General features: G+C 39.6%; 1 protein-coding gene across 1 annotated transcript in view; it reads left to right on the top strand.

Moving 5' to 3' along the window:
* xirp2b (xin actin binding repeat containing 2b) overlaps positions 1 to 2,471 on the top strand; it is a 75,408-nt gene extending 72,937 nt beyond the window's left edge. Inside the window, exons 8-9 of the mRNA XM_079821413.1 lie at positions 489 to 619; positions 883 to 2,471. Coding sequence (XP_079677539.1) covers positions 489 to 580 — 92 coding nt within the window. The 3' untranslated portion in view covers positions 581 to 619; positions 883 to 2,471. The remainder of the gene's footprint in view (positions 1 to 488; positions 620 to 882) is intronic.
* The last annotated feature ends 20,801 nt before the right edge of the window (positions 2,472 to 23,272 follow it).

The raw sequence follows: 23,272 nt of genomic DNA, 5'->3' as shown, positions 1-23,272 counted from the left end.
ATATCTTACAATTCTGACTTTATATCATGTAATTCTGACTTTATATCTCGCAATTCTGACTTTATATCTCACAATTGTGACTTTATAACATGCAATTGTGGCTTTATATCTCACAATTCTGACTTTATAATCACATTTCTGAATTTAGAGCTTGCAATTCGGAGAAAAAAAGACAAAGTTGTGAGATAAAAAAAAAATAACCTTTTTAATTTTTTTTTATTCTGTGACGGAAACAAGCTTCCATATAAAGAAGTGTCACTTTATTTTCAGATTTGAGAAGTGTTGTGTGTCTGAACATGTCTTTCACTAATGCTCTTGTTACAGATAACCTTACATTGCAGTAGTGGATGTTATCAGATGTGATTTGCCTGTGTTGCCCAGATGAACTGAGTGTTCGGAAAAGTGCTGCATGGGAATATTGATTCTGCGCAACAAAAAAACAAAAACTGATTTGAGTAAAAATGTAATATCTCTTGCCATCTTTTCAGACTCGAGTACCAAAGTCCGAGATGTGTGCAGTGTGCAAGAAGAGGGTTTACCCCATGGACGGCCTGATAGCAGACAAAAAGAAGTTCCATAAATCCTGTTTTTTCTGTGAGCACTGCAAAAACAAGTTGAGGTATGTCATAAAATATAGTTTTGAGTAAATAGTCATACTTGATTATTTATACTTAAGTATTTAAATATTCTAGTACGTCTAACAAAGGATCCCAACATATTTGCATAAAGTGCCATTATTTGTAACTATAAGATAAAGTATCCTGCATAAAACCATTCTTGTGGAAAGCTTACAGTGCAGTTCTCATTTACAAACTGTGCAAATGCAGACAGCTCAATATATTTTCTGTGACTTACGAATTATGAAATTCTGTTGTCTGACAGCCTTGGAAACTTTGTCTCTCTCCATGGACATTTATACTGCCAGACACATTATAAACAACTCTTCCAGTCTAAAGGGAATTTCGAGGATGGGTTTGGTCAAGGATCGCAGAGGGAATTACAGGGCGGCCGGGATGCAGGGAATACAGACCACGAAGGATCGGATTGGAGATATTCACTTTCACAAAGTAGCATGTGCTCACTGTCAGACATGTTGGATAAAGAAGCAAATCAAAGCCCTAACAAAATTGCTGTAGTGTGGCCTCCACAAGCAGCCTCTCTGAAAAAGAGTTTCTCTTTGGATCAGGATGTGAAATTAGTGAAACCCGTTTGGCCCCCAAAGAGCGAGACTTCAAAGTCTCCGAAGCACCAGCGTCGGAAAGCATCTCAGAGGACCACACTTTAGGAGGAGTGCGACAAGGCCTTGGGGGCGGCGGGGAAACAGAAACGGGGAGAGCGAGAGAGACATCTCATCTATCAGCAACACACAAAGCATGTCACAGCAGCAATGAAGTATTGTGGGAACTTTAGAAACACGAGGACACTTCACGATGATGAAGAGCTTCGAATGCGGGGTGAAAATCTTGCCGTTGGACGGGTGAGGAAAGGTGGAGAGAGAGACAGTGGAGGTGAAAAGGTAATAGGAAGTTGATAAGGATCATGGGAAATGACAAATATGTGGTGTATATATAAAGCAGACGCAGGTTCAGACGGTTTGTGTGTTATGTTGAAGGAAAGAACTATTAGAAAGTGAAATATGAAGATCCGTGGAAACCAAAATCGAAAAAATATGTCAAAAATGTCCAGGTCACATTTGACCCCATAATCAACCAGAAACATATTTTGCTTAGAGAAAATAAAGCCTGTTTTTGTTTTGAATTGTGAAATTATTTTTAAGTTAAACGCCGTTATCTCCCAATTTCCCCCAAAAATATGAACTGCTGTAATATGAAAAAAACATATATAAAATTTTTTTAGGGATGCACACAGAGAAAAAAAAAGGTACAAAAGCTGTCACTGGAACGGTACCTTTTCAAAAGGTACACTTTTGTTCCTTTTATGTACACTTTAGGTATTAATTTGTACATTTAAGGTACCAATATGCACTCTTTAAGCACAAAAGTGTACCGTCCCAGTGACAGCTTTTGTACCTTTTTTTCTGAGAGTGCATGATATATTGGCCACCATATCGGTATCTGCCGATATATGTTCATTTTTAATTTTATCGTTAGGAAAATGTGGCCGATATCTTAAAGCCGATAATTAATGGATTATTTTCTTCAGCTGGGACATTTCAGACGTGCACTCTTCTCCATGAATTGCTTGAAATATTATTGAAATCACTTCAAAAAAGGAAAATACAGTTAATACAACATGTGCAGCCCAAGTCTATCATATAGGCTACATACAATTATAATGAGAACATAATTGTGTGCTTGGGAAATGGATTTAATGCGGAGACTTTTGTTTTTGAAATCAGGCTCTCAAAAAGACGTATTTATCTGCCAATATATCGGTCATCGGCTTTCACATTTAAAGAATTATCGGTTATCGGTATCAGCCAAAATGTTCATATTGGTGCATCCCTAATTAAAAAAAAAAAAAACGTTTTTATATGTTATGGTAGTATTTATTTGGACTTTTATTCTGATTTCACTCTAAAATATAATTATATTGTCGTAATATATATATATATATATATATATATATATATATATATATATATATATATATATATATATATATATATATAATTAGATTGCTTAAAGGCACAATATGTAAGATCTATGGATTAAAATATCCAAAGCCACTAGAACAGTGATATATTTTGTTAACTTGTGTATTTACATTATCCCATATGTTTACAAGAATGTTTAAATCCAGAGAAATTAGTCATTTTAACCAGGACACGGACCGTGCGTCACCTGTCAATGACATCATAGCAGCGTAACCATCGGTTTTATTTTGTAGAAACCATGGAAACACCAAAGTCGCTTTAATATATGATGTGTTTTATTAGAAAGGTGAGCAACTGTTTGGATACATTCATCGACAGAAACTAATCATTGCTATACAGCTCAACACAGTTAGTCTTATTGTTTAAATCTCGTCTTCTTGATTTACCGCGAGCAGGGGAGCGCGGGGCACAACCTAACGCGGGGTTAGTTGTAACACGCATGGTTTAACACTTTCCACACATGCCAGAATGACGAAACTTAGTGTATTTACTAGTTGCCATATCAACATTATTTAGAGAAAAAATTGCGCCAAAATTTAAAAATCTTTGGAAGATATCACTGGATATTTATTTAACCATAGCAAAAGTAAATTTCTTACCTAAGTTAATTTTTCATCTCTGTTTTTTGTGTTTATTTAAGAAAAGACAAATCTGATTATTATTTTAATCGTATATCTGTTATTTACCGGTTGAGATGGTTCTTTAATGCTGATCTAACAGCAGAAGACACGAGTCGGGGTTAAATCCTATTTGTGAAGGTGGGGTGCGTTGTAACAATGCGTTACAATGAGCCCCTATTAGAAATATGCTATTATATTCTATACTTGAAAAGGGTGAATAATGTTAATGAGTCAATGTTCAGTCAGCTCAATGTGTCTCATAGTAGCCGTCGAGTGAACACACAGAGTAGCATTATAACATAGCTTTCAACACACTTAAATATGTGTAATATGATAAAACAGAGCTGTGTTACCCCACATACACATGAGCGGAAGAAGCAGAAACTCTGTGAAATCAAGGTGTTTTAAATAAGTGCCATCTAGAGGCGAAAAATTACATGTTGTGGCTTCAATAATTATTCAAATAACATAATTATACAAATAATCTTAATGCTTGCAAAATAGGCTTTATTTGCTTTTTTATGCATAATAATATTATTAAAAAAAAATTTTTGGTTGAAATGTGACCTGGGCATTATTTCATGATTCACGCTTGTGCAGCTGTGGGGGAAATCCATTAAAATCCAAGATTTGTAATGCAGCAATTTGAACATTTCTGTTATTTCAATGTTAAAGTTTAGTTTTAATATAAAAAAGCTGATAATCAATTACCCAGTGCCAATATGAGGGTCAGTTGTAAATCTTCTGTGTTTCTGTACACTTTACCAGTTGAAAAATGGTGCAAAATCTTTCCGTTGTGTTTAGGAATTCTAGTCAAATTTGTCTCTGCTTTTCTTCAGTAGAAATAGATTTTCTACAGTGCATTTATTCAAGTCCATGGAGAGAAGACAATTTATCACTAATTTGAACTCTTTAGATTTGCATCCCTATTTTTTGTACGCTTTATAAGATTATACTGTATCCTGTTGATTCTTTCCACATTTCAACATGTTTTTTTTTTTTTTTTTACTTCTTCCTGAGCCGCACCTGGAGTGCTGTGTGGGAGGAAGATGAACAAAACACACATTTGTAAATCTCTTTTCATGTTTATAATAGACTTGTATGTCCTTCTCTCTCTAAACAGAAAATATTTTGTGAGGAAAATGATCTTTTTAGAGTTGTCTTCTACATGATTTGTACTGGACAATCCCTGATGGTTAAATTGAGTCGGGCTGGTTCACAAAGAGGTCTTGCTAATTTAATAATGGAATTACAATAAAGACGTCTCAATGTCACCGTTTATGCATTCAGGATCATTTCTGCATTCTGGCATTATTTTCTCGCCCTCAAGTATTTCTTATAAATCCCTTGTCTTGTGTTGAGCCCTAAAGGGCATCAAGGTTATTTGTATTTTTCTAATTTAACACAACGCTTACAGAGTGAAGCATTTCACTTGAACCCTTTTTCATTGAGCAGAAGCTTACTCTTTTGAGCATCAACGAGAGAGACCTTTGGAATAAACCGTGCTGACACATGATCACATGAACCACTGGTCATTTCAACTGCACTTCAGCTGTTATTGTGCTTTAACTGAAATCCCTCAGCATCACTCACAGTGAGAATTTCAAGGTGTAGTGGTTTAAGCAAACCTGTAAGACTGTTGTAAATCAATAGCTCTTGCTGTACAGTCGCCTCGGGGAGAAGTACTAGATTGATGGATGTTGGAACACTCAGCGCTCTTTTACAGCAGCAGGAGCTTCAGGATCTGAGAATACACTCATCCAGCGCCAGCAGGCCATTATAGGGAGAAGGGTCATTTTCAAATGGTATGTGAACTCTTTTGATTCGTCTGGAACATATTTGGTTTCATTTGTATTGTGAATAGACAAGCAAATAAGAACATGCACTACCGTTCAGTTATGTTTTTGAAATAAACTCATTCGTTTATCCAGCATGCATGCATTAAATGGATCAAAAATAAAGACTTTTATAATAATGCAAAAGAATTCTATTTCAAATAAATGGTGTTGTTTTGAACTTTCTATTCATCAAAGAATCCTGGTTTCCACAAAAATATTAAGCCGTTTTCAGCCCTGATAATATGACATGTTTCTTGAGCAGCAAATCAACTTTTAGTTTGTGTTTTGATTTCATTCCTTTGTTCATTTTCCCGCCTATCCTTAGTTCCCATGGTTACCCTTGTTAGTTCACGGTCACCAGCTTGTCACTACCTCATCACTACATTTCCCATCATCCTCCCTGGCCCTCACCTGCATGCGATTCACAATCACACACACCTGCACCTCGTCTGCACCCTCCTCACACCTCACAGTCACATTGTCTGGTCATGTTCATGAGTAAGGACTCACCCACCTGTTGTTACCTGCCTGTATTAGATTATCTACCTCCCGAGTATCTCCTGTTCCATTGTGTCTCCTTTGTCTTCCTGGTCCTCTGTGTCTTTTCCTCGTCTCCTTCTCCATTCCCAGACTCCCTTCCTGTCATCTAGGTGTGTGCGCCGGGTTCCGCCATCACCGCCATCCATGACCTCCTCATCATTCTTCAACAACAGAGACTGTCAGTATTCCCATTCTCCATTCATCATCTCTGAAATACTTGCCTTAGCATCTCCATACCCTTCTGCTGTCAATAAACTCTCTTTTTTTATTTTTATTTTTATATCAACGTTATTCCTGGTTGTGAGTCTGTTCCATAACAGATGCTGAAAATTCACCTTTGCATTATATTTTAAAATATATTCACATAAAAACAGCTATAAAAATATTTGATAGTTTCTGTTTGATCTAATAAATGCAGCTTCAACATAAGATACTACTTTTAAAAACATGAAAGTACTTCTGAACACTTTTTTTTTATTTTAATCATGACTCTTTACCTGCCATTAACGTAATTGTCTGTCATTTCAGACACAACGTCTGCTTCTGAAATCCCATATCTCTCTAGAGTATACTTAATTTGAATAAGTATAATTTGTGATATATATATATATATATATATATATATATATATATATATATATATATATATATATATATATATATATATATATATATATATATATATATATATATATATATATATATATATATATATATATATATATATATATATATATATATATATATATATGCGCTTTTCTTTACATAGAAGGGGGGGGGGTCTCCTCACCCACCACCAATGTGCAGCCCCACCTGGATGATGCGACGGCAGCCATATTGCGCCAGAACGCCCACTCGGGTCCCGAATGTCAGTGCCATATTGGGACTTTGGTGGCTTAATTTTGCTACAACGGAAGAGAGTGAATGTGTGTTGTCCTTTTTTTCTTTTTTTTTACCATCTATGATCAAAACACAGGCGAAGAAGCAGAAACAAGCGATAAAAGCATTGCTTATGCACGTGTAACATAACGTGACAATCATAAAAAAAAAAAAATCACTACATTAGTTAACATGAACTAATAAACTACTTCTATAGCTTTGTTAATGTCAATTTCAACATTTACGAATACATTATTCAGATCAAAAATAGAAGATCTCACAGAAACTGTGTGACACCACCCTGACAAACATTTCTCCCCTTTCCCCATTTTGCCCTTTCCTTGCCCTGTTTTCAAGTCACCAAATCCAGATATACCAGTGATGATGTATCTTGTAAATCTATTGTTTTATCCCTTTCATGTTTGATGTCTTTTTTAAAGGTCTCGGTGCGAATGGTAAAATGGTCTCAGTTTCACTGCAGTCACTAGTAGTATTAGAAAGATTGAAAACTAATGAGAATTCAGATCTCCTTTTGAGGAGTCTTTTCAAAGATATCTGATCCACTCCCCCAAAACCAGGTGGGGGTGTTGCAAATATTTACAACCCTTTTGTTCTAGTTGGAGTATTTAAGGGAGGGTAACCTAACTCTCGGGGGGAACATTCTGTAGTCAGAACCCCCATGTGGTGCTGCATGTATTGTGCCAGACATGATGACTCTTTTAAATTATTTTCATATTGCTTTGCAATTGTGTTTTATGTTTTTACGCTGGTCAGTTGTGTACCATGGATTCTTGTTTACTTATTTACTTTTCCTGTCTGGCCAAAATAAATGTTAATCTTGATTTATTCTGTATCTTTCTGAAATCATTATTTTAGTAGGGTCCATGAGGAGTAAGTAGGTGCTACCGCAAATCGTCTCGGTTACGTATGTAACCCTCGTTCCCTGAGGAGGGAACGGAGACGTACGTCAGTGACTGACGAATGGGGGTTTCGCTTAGAAGCCAATCATCTTCGAGAATTTAACAGCGCCCAATGGCGTGCCAATGCCATGGGCATGCGGAATTTGCATGCGTAACTCCGCCCCACCGTGTGGGTATATAAGGAAGTACGCTGGCAACATCGCATTATGTATCTGCTGCGGAGCCAAGACCTGAACTCCGCGTTCCAGCAGCACAGCTGATATGGCTAAGGAACGTACGTCTCCGTTCCCTCCTCAGGGAACGAGGGTTACATACGTAACCGAGACGTTCCCTTTCGTTCAGTCACTCCGACGTACATCAGTGACTGACGAATGGGGGTTCCAGTATAACCGCGCCACTCAGCTGTCATCCAGTGCCCTGCGTAAGTGTGAGATCCCGCCACTTAAGGCCGTAGGACTCCCACTTATCACAGGATTACCAAGGTACACTGGGAAGCATATCCCAGTGAGGGAATGCCAATGATGCCTACCCGTGGGGAGGACTTAGAGAGTACACATATGACCCGCTGTGGGCTGCATATGGGAAACTCTAGGGTACCAGCCGAAGGTGGATTTTTAACCCTAGGGGTGGCAGGGGCTTGCCAAGGGAAAGACACCTGCCCACTGAGGAGGCTTACGGTGGAGATACTCGTGTGGGGGTCGCCGGAGGGGAACCATGCACACGGGGCACCTGGCCGGACATGAGGGTCTGGGCTCGAAAGGGCAGACTGAACTGATGTCGGCGTCGACAGTGCTGGAGGAGCTCAGGGCTCTCGGGGAGCTCACCTGAGGAGAATATCGCACGTATCCAGTCCGTGGAGTGGAGTGGCGAGCAAGCGAAGACACCAGAGCCTGGTCCATTACCGGCCCCTCGGGGGGGCGAGTACATAGTCGGACACTGGCTCCACTCGGAGATTGTAGAATCTGGCGAATGTGTTAGGTGTCGCCCAGCCTGCAGCTCTGCAGATGTCTGTTAGCGAGGCGCCATGCGCTAGCGCCCAAGAGGAGGCCACACTCCGGTGGAGTGTGCCCTCACACCAAGGGGACATGGTCGACCTTGCTGCTGGTAAGCCAAAACAATGGTGTCCACTATCCAGTGTGACAACCTCTAATTTGAGAGAGCTCTTCCCTTCCGCTCTCCACCATAACAGACAAAGAGCTGGTCTGAGGTCCTGAAACACTGCGTCATGTCTACGTAAGCGCGGAGAGCGCGTACTGGACAGCGCAATGCCAAGGCTGGGTCTGCCTCCTCCAAAGGCAGCGCTTGCAGGTTCACTACCTGATCTCTGAAGGGAGTGGTAGGAACCTTGGGCACATATCCAGGCCGGGGTCTCAAGGTCACATGAGAGTTAGCCGGCCCAAATTCTAGGCACGCTTCGTCAACCGAAAAAGTCTGCAGGTCCCCGACCCTCTTGAGAGAGGCCAATGCGGTAGAGGTCTTCACGGGTCCAAAAATTCATACCCGAACCCGAAGAGACCCGTAATGTGCTTAACGGAACCGACCCGGACCCGTCTATTATTTCAAAAGCTGGACCCGGACCCGTGAAGATCCGAGAAATGCCAAAAACGTAGTACCTGGAACCGACCTGGACCCGTCTATTATTTAAAAGCTGGAACCGAACCCGGCGTGAAGACACAGACCCGACTGGACCCGTTTGTCACATATTCCACAATAACTGATATTAACAAGTCAATAAACAAGTTATGAAAAATATAACTTTTTGTCTTACCTAGCCGTCGTCTCCCTTCCTTGTAACGTTACTTGTGATTCATTACATCCTTGCCAAAAAGTTAAATCCATGTTATTCCTCTCTTGTTATTCCAAGCATGCTTAATTCACTCATCATTTCAGCTTTAAAAGTCCACTTTATGTCACGGTGACGGATGAAAAATGCGTCTTTGCAGATTTGCATTTCGACTCGAGTTAACTCGCATAATAACTTTGACTGTTTGCCTTTTTGAACTATAATAACGATTGCTCGTTCGGTGGCCGCTGACGTCCGCATTATTTATTTGCTATAATCTCTGTGAGCCGAGCCTGACCACCAAAACTTTAAGAAATAAGACGGTTCATTCATATTATTATTAAAGTCAATCACAGCGGAAGCTCGGGTTGCCATAGAAATGACACGCGCTTGATACTGCACATGCGCGGTGGCTGGAGCAACCTGAAATATGAGCTTTTTTACGCAATTTGAGCATCATAGAAAACATTTGTGACAGTTCAACTGAGATTTTGTTGCTGATTTTAAATATATTATTTAAATATAATTTCAAATCAAACTTCAACAGTGCGTCACACATAGACAGCACTTACTTTTTTCTCATGTTTGTCCACAATATGCATGAAGGATGCCCGGACAGAAGAGGTGCCCGTGGGTTTAACTTCTTTATATTCGTTGTTTTTTAGCTTTTTTCACACATCACTCATGAAGGTAACCATTATTATTACCGTGCGCTTGCAGAGAGAGCGAGCGAGCGAGCGAGAGAGAGAGAGAGAGAGCGAGCGCGTGAGGCGAGCGAGCAAGAGAGAGAGAGATCGCTCGTGTTTTTCTTCTTTCTTTTTTTTAAACCTTATTTCCCGGCTCACACTTTTCTTATCCTAATTTTACAGTTGCAAGTTACAAAAAACACACAAGCAGTGCTGACTGACTTTGATCACGGGCAGGTGTTCTCCGAGTCCGGATCGACTCGGGTATTGCACACAATGTTAAACAGACCCGGGACCCGTAGTAATAGATTGGGACCCGACCCGGACCCGGCTGATCATTTAAAATATAGACCCGAACCCGTACGGGTCCCGGGTCGGGTCCCGAGTCCACGGGTCTCGGGGGCTCCGTGAAGACCTCTACAATGCGGTCAGCAGAGCCGTCTTCATCGACAGAAACTTAATATCGGCCGACCGCAAAGGCTCAAAGGGAGCCCTCTGCAGAGCACTTAGGACTACTGAGAGGTCCCAAGAGGGAACGAGAGGAGAGCGAGGAGGATTCAGTCTCCTCGCCCCCCTCAGGAACCTGATGATCAGGTCGTGCTGACTTACCTTTTTGTCTCCCAAGAGGTCGTGATGGGCAGATATTGCAGCCACATACACTTTCAGGGTGGAGGGAGACAGCCTTCGCTCCAGCCCCTCTTGGAAAAACTCAAGCACGGACCCGATCGGGCATTTCCAGGGATCTTCTTGGCGGGAAGAGCACCAGGTGACGAAGAGGTTCCACTTCAACGCATAGAGGTGTCGTGTAGACTCTGCCCTAGCGGAAGTGATGGTGGCGGCCACCGTAGCGCATGGCGCCTCGCTAACAGACATCTGCAGAGCTGCAGGCTTGGCGACACCTAACACATTCGCCAGATTCTACAATCTCCGAGTGGAGCCAGTGTCCGACTATGTACTCGCCACCCGAGGGGCCGGTAATGGACCAGGCTCTGGTGTCTTCGCTTGCTCGCCACTCCACGGACTGGATACGTGCGATATTCTCGTGCCATAGGGTGCCCCGTCTCTGAGAGAGGAGGTCCAGTCTCAGAGGGATAGGCCAGGGAGGGGCTGTCGCAAGGAGTAGCAGTTCTGAGAACCAGGTCTGGCCGTGCCAATACGGGGCGACCAACATGACCTGCTCCTTGTCCTCCCTGATCTTGCACAGTACTCGTGCGAGAAGGCTCACTGGGGGAAACGCATATAAGCGTAGGCCCTGGGGCCAGCTGTGCGCCAGTGCATCCGTGCCGAGCATGCGTCGAGACGGGCCGCTGTTTCAGTCCAGCACTCGCGGGAAACGATGTGCGAGAGGGGGGCGTGGCCCGAGGAATGATCGTCGGGGTTCTTAATACCACGGCACCGCCCTCAGGTCACCCTGGCCACCAGCCAAAGTACCACCTCTCTCGGAGACGGTAGATTGGGGTGTGGCAGAGGGGACTCTCTCTCCTCACGGAGATCACTGAGTCTCGACCGCGACATCGCGATGGTCACGTTCCCGCAGTGGGAACATGACGCATCCACAAACACTGCCCGAATGTGCTGAAGCCCAAACACATCGAGCAGTGAATGTGCCCATAGCAACGGAGCCGGAAGTGCACGGGCGAACCGTCTTGAAAAAGACGTGCCACGCGCAAGCTCTTTTTGTGAGAGGAAAGCTCTGCAGAGTGCCGAAGCGCCCAGGGAAACACACACACAGCTGTTGCAGATCACTGCACAGATCAGCAGGCAGGCAGCATGAGATCGCTGGAACGCGCCGTCACACCAACACCCTGGAGAACCGCTCGTCTCGAAGAATGAAGAGAGGACTTCAGAAATCAGGCTTGTAGGAGTGAAGAGATGCTCTTGGCTCCAAAGTAGAAATATAATGCGTACTTCCTTATATACCCACACGGTGGGGCGGAGTTATGCATGCAAATTCTGCATGCCCATGGCATTGGCACGCCATTGGGCGCTGTTAAATTCTCGAAGATGATTGGCTTCTAAGCGAAACCCCCATTCGTCAGTCACTGACGTACGTCGGAGTGACTGAACGAAAGGGAACTCTCTGTTGGGACAGATCAAACTGAGGACTCCATAGCGGGAGCATTGAGCCATGCATGAGAGAAAATCTGATTTCTGACTGTCGCTGATATTATAAGTTGCAGCTTCGTGGCTATAAATAAAGGTACACTTTTTGTTATGAGTAAACCTGCGGGACTCATTTAAAGTTACAATAGTTAGTGGTGCTTGCGAAGCAAGGCATCACTATTGTTATCCACCATACTTATTATTATACTACTAATTCTTCCGGACGCTTTTTCAGCGCGCCTCCCACATTTTTTGTCACAGACCCACGAATGAGGCGACAAATCGTGCGGCTTATTCGGGAATGGTGTGCTATATTTTTTCTAAGGGATCGGGGGTGCGATGTTCGCCCCAGGGGCGAAAAAGTAGCCGAAAAGTCAATGGGATTTAACATTGCGAAAACTTTGACCCCTCATAGCTCCGAGCGAGGATTTCGTAGAAACTCGTGTGTCACCACATTTGAAGAGGCTGGCAGGCCCTGTAAGATGACACATCGCAATGGGGTATAAGTTGTACCCCTGGGGCGCTAGAGCTCCCCAAATTTTCTCAAATTTCCCCATTGACTTATAATGGGGAGGACGTCCCATTAAACTCGTGTGTTTCTCTTACTATCGGAAATTGCAGAGGGATTTTGTATTGACCACAGCTCTGGCTCACAGTGTCTCAGAGACAAGGGGGTGGTCTCAATTTACTCAGACAACCAATCACTATCTCAGGATGATTGTCAACATATGAAGCCACGCCCTAGCAACCATTTAGAGCTCCCTAGCAACTGATCCCATAGACTTCCATTGAAAGAGATCAAAGGGATATATTTTGATAGAAGTGTCATAGAAACACGAGGGTGGGTTTGTTTGACTCGGGGCATCAACAGCCAATCACAAGTCACCTTCAACACTTCCTAGCCACGCCCTAGCAACCATTATCAAGCAGCCTAGCAAAACCTATATCTCTGCCTCAGAACATCATAGAGACATGGGGGTTGGTTTATATCATTCATACTGACAAGCAGTATCATCATTGGATGCTGCCAAGCCACTCCATAGCAACCAAACAGAGTACCATAGCAACCGTTTAGCAAGACCTATATCTCTGCATCAGAACATCATAGAGACATGGGGGTTGGTTTATATCATTCATACTGACAAGCAGTATCATCATTGGATGCTGCCATGCCACTCCATAGCAACCAAACAGAGTACCCTAGCAACCGTTTACCAAGACCTATATCTCTGCCTCAGAACATCATAGAGACATGGGGGTTGGCTTTTTAGCATCCCAGTAGCATCCGGGTGGCGAGTTTTGCCACGGCAAGCACCACTCACATTTTCTTCAGGAAATGTACATTCTAGTTCCCTCTGCAATCCTCTGTAATATCAGAACTAACTAATTTGTGTCGTGAGAGCTAGTGAGTCGCGACACTATTGCCTCTGAGCGGTGCCGGGTCCCATGGAGGAACGAATATTTGAAAATAAGTGATACTAAGGAAAATCAACGATCTAAACTAAATCGCAACTAATCTTAAAATCAGCTGATGAACTATAAACGTAACACACTTTATGGAGTTCAGTAGACTTATTACCTGGGGGTAAAAGCTATCCCTGAAACGTGATGTGTGCATTGGGATGCTCTGCAAACGTCTCCCTGATGGAAGGTGGGAGAAGAGATTTTATGCAGGATGACTAGGATCCTGCATAATACCTAGTGCCTTCTTAGTGCTGCGTTTCCAGTAAATGTTTTGGAGCGGTTCAAGTGGAACCAGGGCTCTTTGGTTGCCCTAGGCGAGATTGAGTCCCCCCTGTTAATTAAGTATTTATTAAACCATACAAACAAAAATGATCTTATAGTTAATTATGATTTAAATGATACACTCTAATAAATTGCACATAAAAATGCTACAAAGAATGTTCGAGGATATTTAACAAATTATGACCCTGGGTGAACAAACAAATGCTTTTATAGTCACTCCAACACTTAATCAAGCAAAATATGACTTTATGAAGGATCAACTGTAATAAATTGTTCATACACAAATGCTAGAAAGAATGTTCAAGGATATTTACCAAATATTAACTCCATAAACCGTGCACACTGTACTTACCACTACAAAATTAAAATATATAGGTTCTTGTTGCTCTATCCCGATCTCAAATAATAAAGATGATCAGTTGTTTCTGGCATTTCTATTCACCTTCAAAAATTCAGTGACATATACCACATTTCTTGAGACAGCTCAGGAAATAAAGCCTCTGATGTGCCTTCTTAATGGAACAACTAATATGGAAGGACCATAAGAGGGAGTCTGAAATGTGGATGCCTCTGGACTAAAATGTATTGACAATTTCAACTGGAGAGTTATTGATATAGACAGGTGTGGGTTTATGGATGTGTGGGTTTGTTCCTTCTGAAATCTACGATGACCTCCTTGGTTTCTCCGCCGTTAATACATTAACTAATATTAATCAATGAAACCTTATTGAAAAGTGTTACCATACATTTTATATAACCGCATAAGCTCTGTTCTTTCTTTTGATATATTGCATGGTCAGATATTCATTCAAAAACATATGCTGCACTGTAAAAAATATCGCCTTGGTTTTACTCCAAAAAATTGAGGCACTATTTGGATCAGACTTCTAAGTATTTTGAACTCTTCTAATTTGTGTTTGACCAAATAGACTGTACATGCCTTAAACATGCACCCTTAAGTAATTTCCACTCAATTTTCCTCGTAAACACAACTCAAATACTTTGTGTAGCTGAAACATAAATCAACTGAGTAAGCGCCAATAAAATCTCAGATCTCAACTGAATACACTTATACGACATGCATTGGTTCTATTTCACTATATGTAATAAGCAGTATGAGGTAGAGACGAACCATTATACTGCTATAAATGGTTGCTCATTGAGCAAAGCAAATCATATGATGTACTGTGCCCAAAACTCCAACATGACAACTTTTCTAAATCCCAACTTAAAGGTGCACTACACTCAAAATAATTCAGTGGCTTAGTAAATATCACAGTAATAATTAACTTTATTAACTTAATACAATTTCTAAATATCATTTACTTGATGTGTTGAGTTGAACATACCAAAATAATTGATTAAAATCCAACAGTTAATTTTGTCTCAAATTTACAGTTATATTTAAGTTTTTTTTCACTAAAATAATTTAGTGTTCGAATAACCATTTATTTATTTAAAATATACTTAATATATTTGTGAAATTTCTATCAAAATATTTGAGAAAGGATGATTAAATCGATCTGTTTCAAGAACCACAAATATTACTTAATTCAAATCAAGATTATTAAAATTTAACAGGCACTGGAGAAATTTAGTAAGTTTACTTGATTAAAACACTGCACCCCTCCCCCGACCCTTGCCGTGACGACGGCTCGACGGTTGAGTGAGCACAGGCTGTTTGAATTCTCTTCAGTCTCCAGAGCAGTTCCTTCTTCTCAGCGTCGCATAATTGGAACATTTCCTCTGTGAAATTTAGGTTTGTGTGTTTTATTTTATCTATAAAATCCTTACTGTGCTTAAAATCTTTTTATTTAATGCCAAACAACATACAGTGTATGTAATTGATTTCACTGCTTTAAAATGTACTCAATTTTTTTAGTGTAAAAATGTTTCACCAAAAAAATTTAGTAAATCATAGTAAACGTTTTTAGAGTGTATGTAATTTTTTTTCAGTAAAATATCCAAAAACCACTAGGCCAGTGTTATATATTTTGGAAAAGCGTAAATGGCGTCGGCGACTGTGCCATAATAAAAGTCCCGCCGGCGACTATGCCATAATAAAAGTCCCGCTGCTCGCGAGGCGTGTGTTCCGTTCTTCTTATTAACAATCTCTCCAGCGGCCTTGCTCAGCTCCACAACACTCGGTCCTGCTCTGCTTCATACTACAGTAACGTTAATAATCACATCCATGAACATGATTTCTGCCGCAGTCCTATCCCGATTCTTTTCCACCGGCTGTGAGGTGAAGCCCGCATGTCCCATGAATCCGTGCTCAAACTTGGCTTCATCAAACTACGCCTTTGTTTTGAATAGGCGACCTCTAGCGGATGTAAAAGTTACATAGTGCAGCTTTAATAGAACATTAAACAATAATAACAAGCCTTCTACTTCATTTATCTTGCTTAACACATGAAGATAAATAAATTCAACATTTTCTCTTCCAATTAAATCTCACGCAAGGCATTCTGGGAACGAGAAATATCTTCACCCCCAGTAAGTAGGTTGTACACAATAAAATTGTGTAATAAAGTTGTGACAAAATGTTTAAATAACATCCTCAAAACAACAACGGTCATGCCTGATTTAGACAACGCTGTTATAAAATTACCTTAAAATATGAAATTAGCTAGATTTATGTTGCAATATGGAAAAGGTTGTCACCATGTGAAAAGGGTTCATTGCATCAGCCAAATCCAGCAGTAAATATTTTAAGTAAATGTTAACTTAAATAGTATGTTAGAAATGCACATGTCTACAAAGCCTTAGGTTACTCAGGATAAGAAGTGTGATATATAATTATACAAAATATGTTTTTGCTACAAATACGATACTGAAAAAAAACAGCATCAAAGTGTTTAATAGAAACGTTTATCAAAGTTTAAGCAGGAATGTCTGTGTATCTTTATGATGTTAAAGCTGGAGGATTTGACAAGCTGTATCTTGTAAAAGTACAAATTAAGTGAGCTACTCAAAATATTGAAGTAAAGTAACAAACAAAGATTTATTTATAAAATATTATGATTTTTTTATGTTACACTTACAGCCTCAATTATTAAATTTTTATCAGTGTGAGGGCCATGAAAGTTTTGAAAATTATTTAAAATGCGGGTGGTGGATGGCAACTTTAAAAAAAGAAACTGTCACATGTCTGTCTGTCTAGCACATGTGGTGTTTTTGTTATTTTCTGTGTCATGTGCGCTCCATGGGGCACGTTCAAAGCTCAAACCGGTGCGCAACGTTTTGCTACGGTTTCTGGTTGAACGTCATGTTTCCTGGAAACGGTGTGTAACGGTGTGCAACGGGTTTGAGATGCGTTTTTTCTCGTTTGGTGGGTGTGTCAAATATGTCAGTCCAATCAGCAGCAACATGTATATAAACCACGCGGTATTAAAGAGACAGCTCACACAATGGGTCCAAGTAATGTTTACAAATGTGTCCGCTGCAGCTCATACACAACAATTGAAGATATTAGAAGACATGATTGTCGTAAGAGTTTTATTTATATATATATATATATATATATATATATATATATATATATATATATATATATATATAATATATATATATATAATATATATATATATATATATATATATATATATAATATAATATAATATAATATAATATAATATAATATAATATAATATAATATAATATAATATATATAATATAATATATATAATATATATATATATATATATATATATATATATATATATATATATATATATATATATATATATATATATATATATATATATATATTATATATTATATATATTATATATAATCAACATGATGATGTATTTATTTATATATTTAGCTTCATTGCAAGGCAAGTTTATTTATATACCAAATTTCATATATGGTAATTGCTTGACATAAAGAGAGAAAGAAAATACAAGCTATTAAAAAAGTAAGAACTAGAAATAAAATGATTTAAATTAGAATTGATTACCAGGAGATTAAAAAGTTAAATAAATGTGATTGGGGTGTTGTCATTTATTCTGGATGGCAAGGGAAGTGATTGCATGTATTTTGCAGTATTAAACACGTATTTATATCGATTTTATCAGGCTCCGAAAATTCCTCAAAAAGAACACAAAGAATGGCCTTCTCGGCTGCCATAGTTACAACTCTTGCGTCTTCAGAACAGGGTGTTCAACGCTGCACCGTTTCCGTTTAAAACACGTTTTGCAACGTTTTGTCGGGGCTGAACGCAGCCCTGTATTTTGTCTTGACCCCACCCCTCTTGTTATCTGATTATTGGTTTATTTGCTCCACCTGTTCTTCCCCATTACCTGCCTTGTTTGTCCCCTATTTAATCTCATTGTGTCTTCAGTCCTGGGCTGGTTCGTTGTCGTTGGTATGTCTCCTGTTTTCATGCTCCTTGTTCCCGACCCTGGTAGTTTATCTTTGCTATGTTTGATTTTCCCCCTTGTGGGTTTTGTTTTGTGTTTATTTTTATTTTGTATTCAATAAATACCTATTTCTTTGCACTTGAGTCCTCGCTCCTTCTTCATTGGTACCGCACCCTGACAGAACGAACCAGCCCAGGACTGAAGACGCAATGATTAAATAGGGGGAAAACAAGGCAGGTAATGGGGAAGAACAGGTGGGGCAAATAAACCAATAACAAAAACACCACATGTGTTAAACAAGACAAGACAGACGTGACAGAAGCAGAAAAGAAAAAAACGCTGATGGGGAAAGGGTTCAAATTTAATAGTGTGATTTAACATCTAATATTTCTGGCATTGTTTATGGTATCAGTTTTATCTTGCATGCTGCATTAGCACACACATTACTAGGCTATAGATCTAAAGGAAACCTATAATTAGATATAGAACTGTCATGTCAGAGTGAAATACACTCCCTTTAAAAATGAATGAATTCTGGAAGAGCTGAATATGTCTCACAAGCTCTTGGTCTGAATTATCTGTGGTTTCTTCCTGATGTGGATGTATCATCAAATGTGATTCTTGAATTAGTTCCCTATACTTCTCTGGACTCACTATAGAACATCTGAAATGTGTTTATATAACCCAGCAATCCACCTACTATAGATGTCAGAAACCATCCCTAGATCATTTGTCTCAATTACTAAGCACTCTCGTGTTTAGGCTACTGTACCACGTCATTTAATACTGTGAAATCTTTGGCCTTTCGTCTCTGCAGGATGTGAGTTAATCGGAGCCGTTCAGCTGACAGGAACGGAAAATGCCAATGAGACGAGAAAGAAAGATGGAAAGCTGCACTCTTCAGCTTCCCTTTGCGCTGAAAGTTAGTTACTCGCATCACATACACACACACAATGTCTGGCTGGATAAATATGATGTGTCTTATCTGTCTTTGTGCTTTCATAAAACCTCCAAGAGCGCATGAATCATTGAGCAAAGCCCATCTTCCACAGAGACGCTGTCAGACGATACAGAGAGAAGAATGGAGCTCACCTTCCTTACCCAGGAGTCTCATAGTTTTATTAAAATAACTTTAAAGGGATAGGCTAGTTCATGTAAAAGATGAAACCGTTGTAATTTTTTACTCATCCTCATGTCAGTCTTAAAAAGGTCCTGGTCGTTTTTTGTTGTTGTTGTTGCATGCATTTACAGGAATCTTTAGGCTTCAAATAGTATTGAAACAAATTATAAAATGTGTCCACACAAACATCAATATCTCATATGTCAGCGTATGTGGATACTCTTGATCTGTTCATTCAGATTCATGAACAAATAATTTTGACTGTTCTGTGAATCAGATTGACCAAGTATGATTTGTTCACAGATCAGACATCGCTGCTCTCATGAATGTTGCATGGAGAACTAGAGCAGATGTCAGTCTTTTTTTATGAATAAACTTTTTTATATTTCTGTCTTGTCTTCCTTACAAAAAAAAAAAAAGCTATCATATGACCTCATACAATTCTCAATATTTATGAGTCATATGCAGTGGTGGAGGAGGTACTGATTAAGTAAAAGTACAAATACCCAGAGATATATTTACTTTTGTAAAAGTAGAAGTACCACAATGACAACCCTACTTAAGTAAAAAGTACCTGATTTTAAATGTACTTTAAGTATTAAAAGTAAGAGTACTTGCATAACAATTTATTCTCTTAATGTCTATATTCTAATATCAAAAACATTATGGGCTGTGGCATTTTGACTAAGTTAGTTTTGGGTTAATGTAATTGTGCTTATCATCTGTGGCCCAGTTTACATTCTGTCTTACAATTCTGGCTATCGGGTGATCTGCAAAGTTAAATATCATTATTCTGAATATTCTCACTATAGTGTTCAGTGAACAGCTTTGACGTATTTAAATCTGCATATTTATGATATTTTTACCTTTTTATAAAGGGCATTTTTCCCCTTATCTTATTAAATATATGATATGCTTCAGCTTTCCTTTTATATTCTTAAATTTGATCAATACATTAAATTAGAATAAGACAATATAGGGCTGTTACCAATCAAATTAAATAATTGACACTGAAAAATTACAACTTAATTAAATTATGAGAATGTTTTAAATATGTTTTTGAATACAAATAAGAAATGTTGGAAAGAATGTTTTAACATGAAACTAAACTGCCAGTAGGGGGCGGCAGGTATTAATGAGTGAATCATTGAGTCGATTCGTTCAAACGGCTGATTCGTTCAAAAAGGCAGTCGCTTGTGAACAGGTGATTGAATCTTTGGTTCAACCGATTCATTCAAAACACTGAATCATTCAGTAACGCTCTGCTTTGTTTGGAATTTTTTCCGCTGCTGAAATAGAACCAAAACAAACATATATTGCATCTAAAATGTAAGTAACTTTCTGTTAATTAATTGTTTATGGAACTGCCAGTGTCATATGAAATCAGTGACACATTTTCAGTCGTGATGACATTCAGGAAAACAGCTCTCTTGGTCGTTTGATGTTTTTAACTGTAGTAGCCTATATGTTATAAATATAAAAACTCCACATTTTGAGTCATTACTGCAGTATGTGACTGAGTTTCTCCGTGTGAGCGGCGCTGATTTTTTTCCATTTCTCCTCGTGAGGCTGCGTGAGCCTCAACAGCGCAACTTTACCGTCAGTTCATTACAAGAGTACAAGTTTTAATATCGAGCCCTGAAACTGATCAGAAAATGTAACGAAACTTTGTAGAAATGTAGTAGAGTAGAAAGTATAATAATTGCTGCAAAATGTAACGAAGTAAAAGTAAAAAGTATGCACTATTTATTCTACTTAAGTAAAGTACATATACGTGAAAAATGTACTTAAGTAAAGTTACAAAGTATTTGTACCACTGGTCATATGGATTATTTCTTTATTTGAAGCTTCAAAGCTCCAGTCCAGTACCTGTAATTCTTTTTAAATTTCAACTTTTACTAGGATTAGACCTAGTTTTTGTGTTACAGAGATCCTGGGTCAGATGTAACAACCCAGTGTTTGGGTAGTTTTTGTGTTACTCAGATCCTGGGTCAGACGTAACAACCCAGTGTTTGGGTAGTTTTTGTGTTACTCAGATCCTGGGTCAGACGTAACAACCCAGTGTTTGGGTAGTTTTTGTGTTACCTAGATCCTGGGTCAGACGTAACAACCCAGTGTTTGGGTAGTTTTTAGCCGCGTTTCCACCGCAGGAACTTTACCCCGGAACCAGGAACTTTGGGGGGGAACTCGGTGTGTTTCGACCGCAGGAACCAGGGTCTAAATGAAGTTCCGGGTAAATATTTCCCCCTCCAAACGGCCCTGCTTGCGAGGTGGGACTTTTCAAAAGTTCCCGAACTTTCGGGGGTGGGACTTGGGCGCTGAACATGCTGATTGGTTGAGCTCTCGCAGCTATTTTTTTTTCCACCGCCATATTTACAAGTCTTTTGCGAGGTGAGTTCCGTGGGTTTTGCGTTCAGTAAATATTTTTTTTGCAACAATGGAGTTCAACAAAAAATTCGACCGATGGACCGACGACGAGGTTCAGGCTTTATTGAGCATATATGCGGAGGTACAGTCTAGTACCTAATCTTTCAACCGCTTAATTCAGTCTATTGTTTTCATTCAATTAACTTTTCACACATCTGTCATGAATGACTGAAACCTCATTATCCTTTTATAGAAAATGTTTTGTTTTGGAATTGAGCTATTACAACACATTCAGATTTTGGATTGCCCATCATCCCATTTTGCATTAAAATGGTCAAACCAGGTGAAAGTGCACGTTTAAATAAGCAGTGTTGGTAATGTGTGTACATAATCAGCAAAAGCAGCGCTGCTTGCATCACCTACACTTGTTATTGTTGCAGACAGTATCGCGCAAAAGTGATTACTGTCCGTCGGTGACTGGGAGAAGCAGTCGCGCGCATTCCCACGTCACCGGACTAATTTGCCTAATCTCCCCGGTACTTTAGACCGCGGTGGAAACGCAGATTGTAGCAGGTCTGGGGGAGAAAAAGTTCCTGGGAAAAAAGTTCCTGGTACAAATAGTTCCGGGTAATTTCGGTGGAAACGCGGCTTTTGTGTAACCCAGATCCTGGGTCAGATGTAACAACCCAGTGTTTGGATAGTTTTTGCTTAACCCAGATCCTGGGTCAGACCAGACGTAACAACCCAGTGTTAGGTAACAACCAGGGCTTGACATTTACACCCGCCAAATGCGGGTAGATTTCAGCTGTGGCGGGTAAGGCAACCACTCCCACTTGCCACTTTGGCGGGTTTAGTATAATTTCAGCCTATAGCCAAATGAAATGCCAAGACCGTTGTATCACAAAATATTACAATTTACAAAATTACAATTCAATTACAATTCTTTATCGATTAACTTGCAGTTAGTGAAGGCGGGATAGGCAGAATCACGCTGAATTACACACAACAGAAACGCTCTCTCTGTCGCACGCGTGATTGCGCACTCAGATGTCAAAATTTCCGTCGTGTGGAGTATCTCGCATGAACACAGTCAGTTATGGCTTAAGTGTACGTAAACAAGTTGGTAATAACTGGATATTGTGTCAGAATATTACGTTGTAAAGCGTTGTGTAGGCCTACGAATGAAAATAGGGATAGCTCACTTAATGTAACTGGAGTTGATGCAAACACGGAGGCGATCGACATTAAACAGCTCACACTTTATTCCCTGCAAAACTCTCACAAGAGTGCGTCACAAACTTCATTCCGTCCACAGCATTACTTAATAAAACAAAATAACTAAATGTTAGCAACAGAAAATAACCCGCGCACACACAAAACGCAGGCAGTTCAACAGGGAGCGCGCACTCTTAAAGGGGCCACACTGTATTCATTCTCGTTACAATGTCATTAATGTTAATCAAACAACTACAGGTGTTAAATAAATGTATACATATTAAGTAAACCTACTGTATCTGTATGTTTTTTTTAGAGAAATGTACTATTGTTTTTGTAATTTGCTTCTTTGTTCTTTTATATAGCCTAACAAAAATACAATTTCTCATATTAGCCATATTGCCCACCCCTTGCCCACCTGCACACCAGCTGATATACACTGTAGTCTTGATTTGGGTGGTCACTCTGCAT

Source organism: Gobio gobio (genome assembly GCF_949357685.1).
Source record: "Gobio gobio genome assembly, chromosome: 7".
In the NCBI taxonomy this organism is placed as follows: Eukaryota; Metazoa; Chordata; class Actinopteri; order Cypriniformes; family Gobionidae; genus Gobio; species Gobio gobio.
This window is presented reverse-complemented; position numbering and strand designations above follow the sequence as displayed.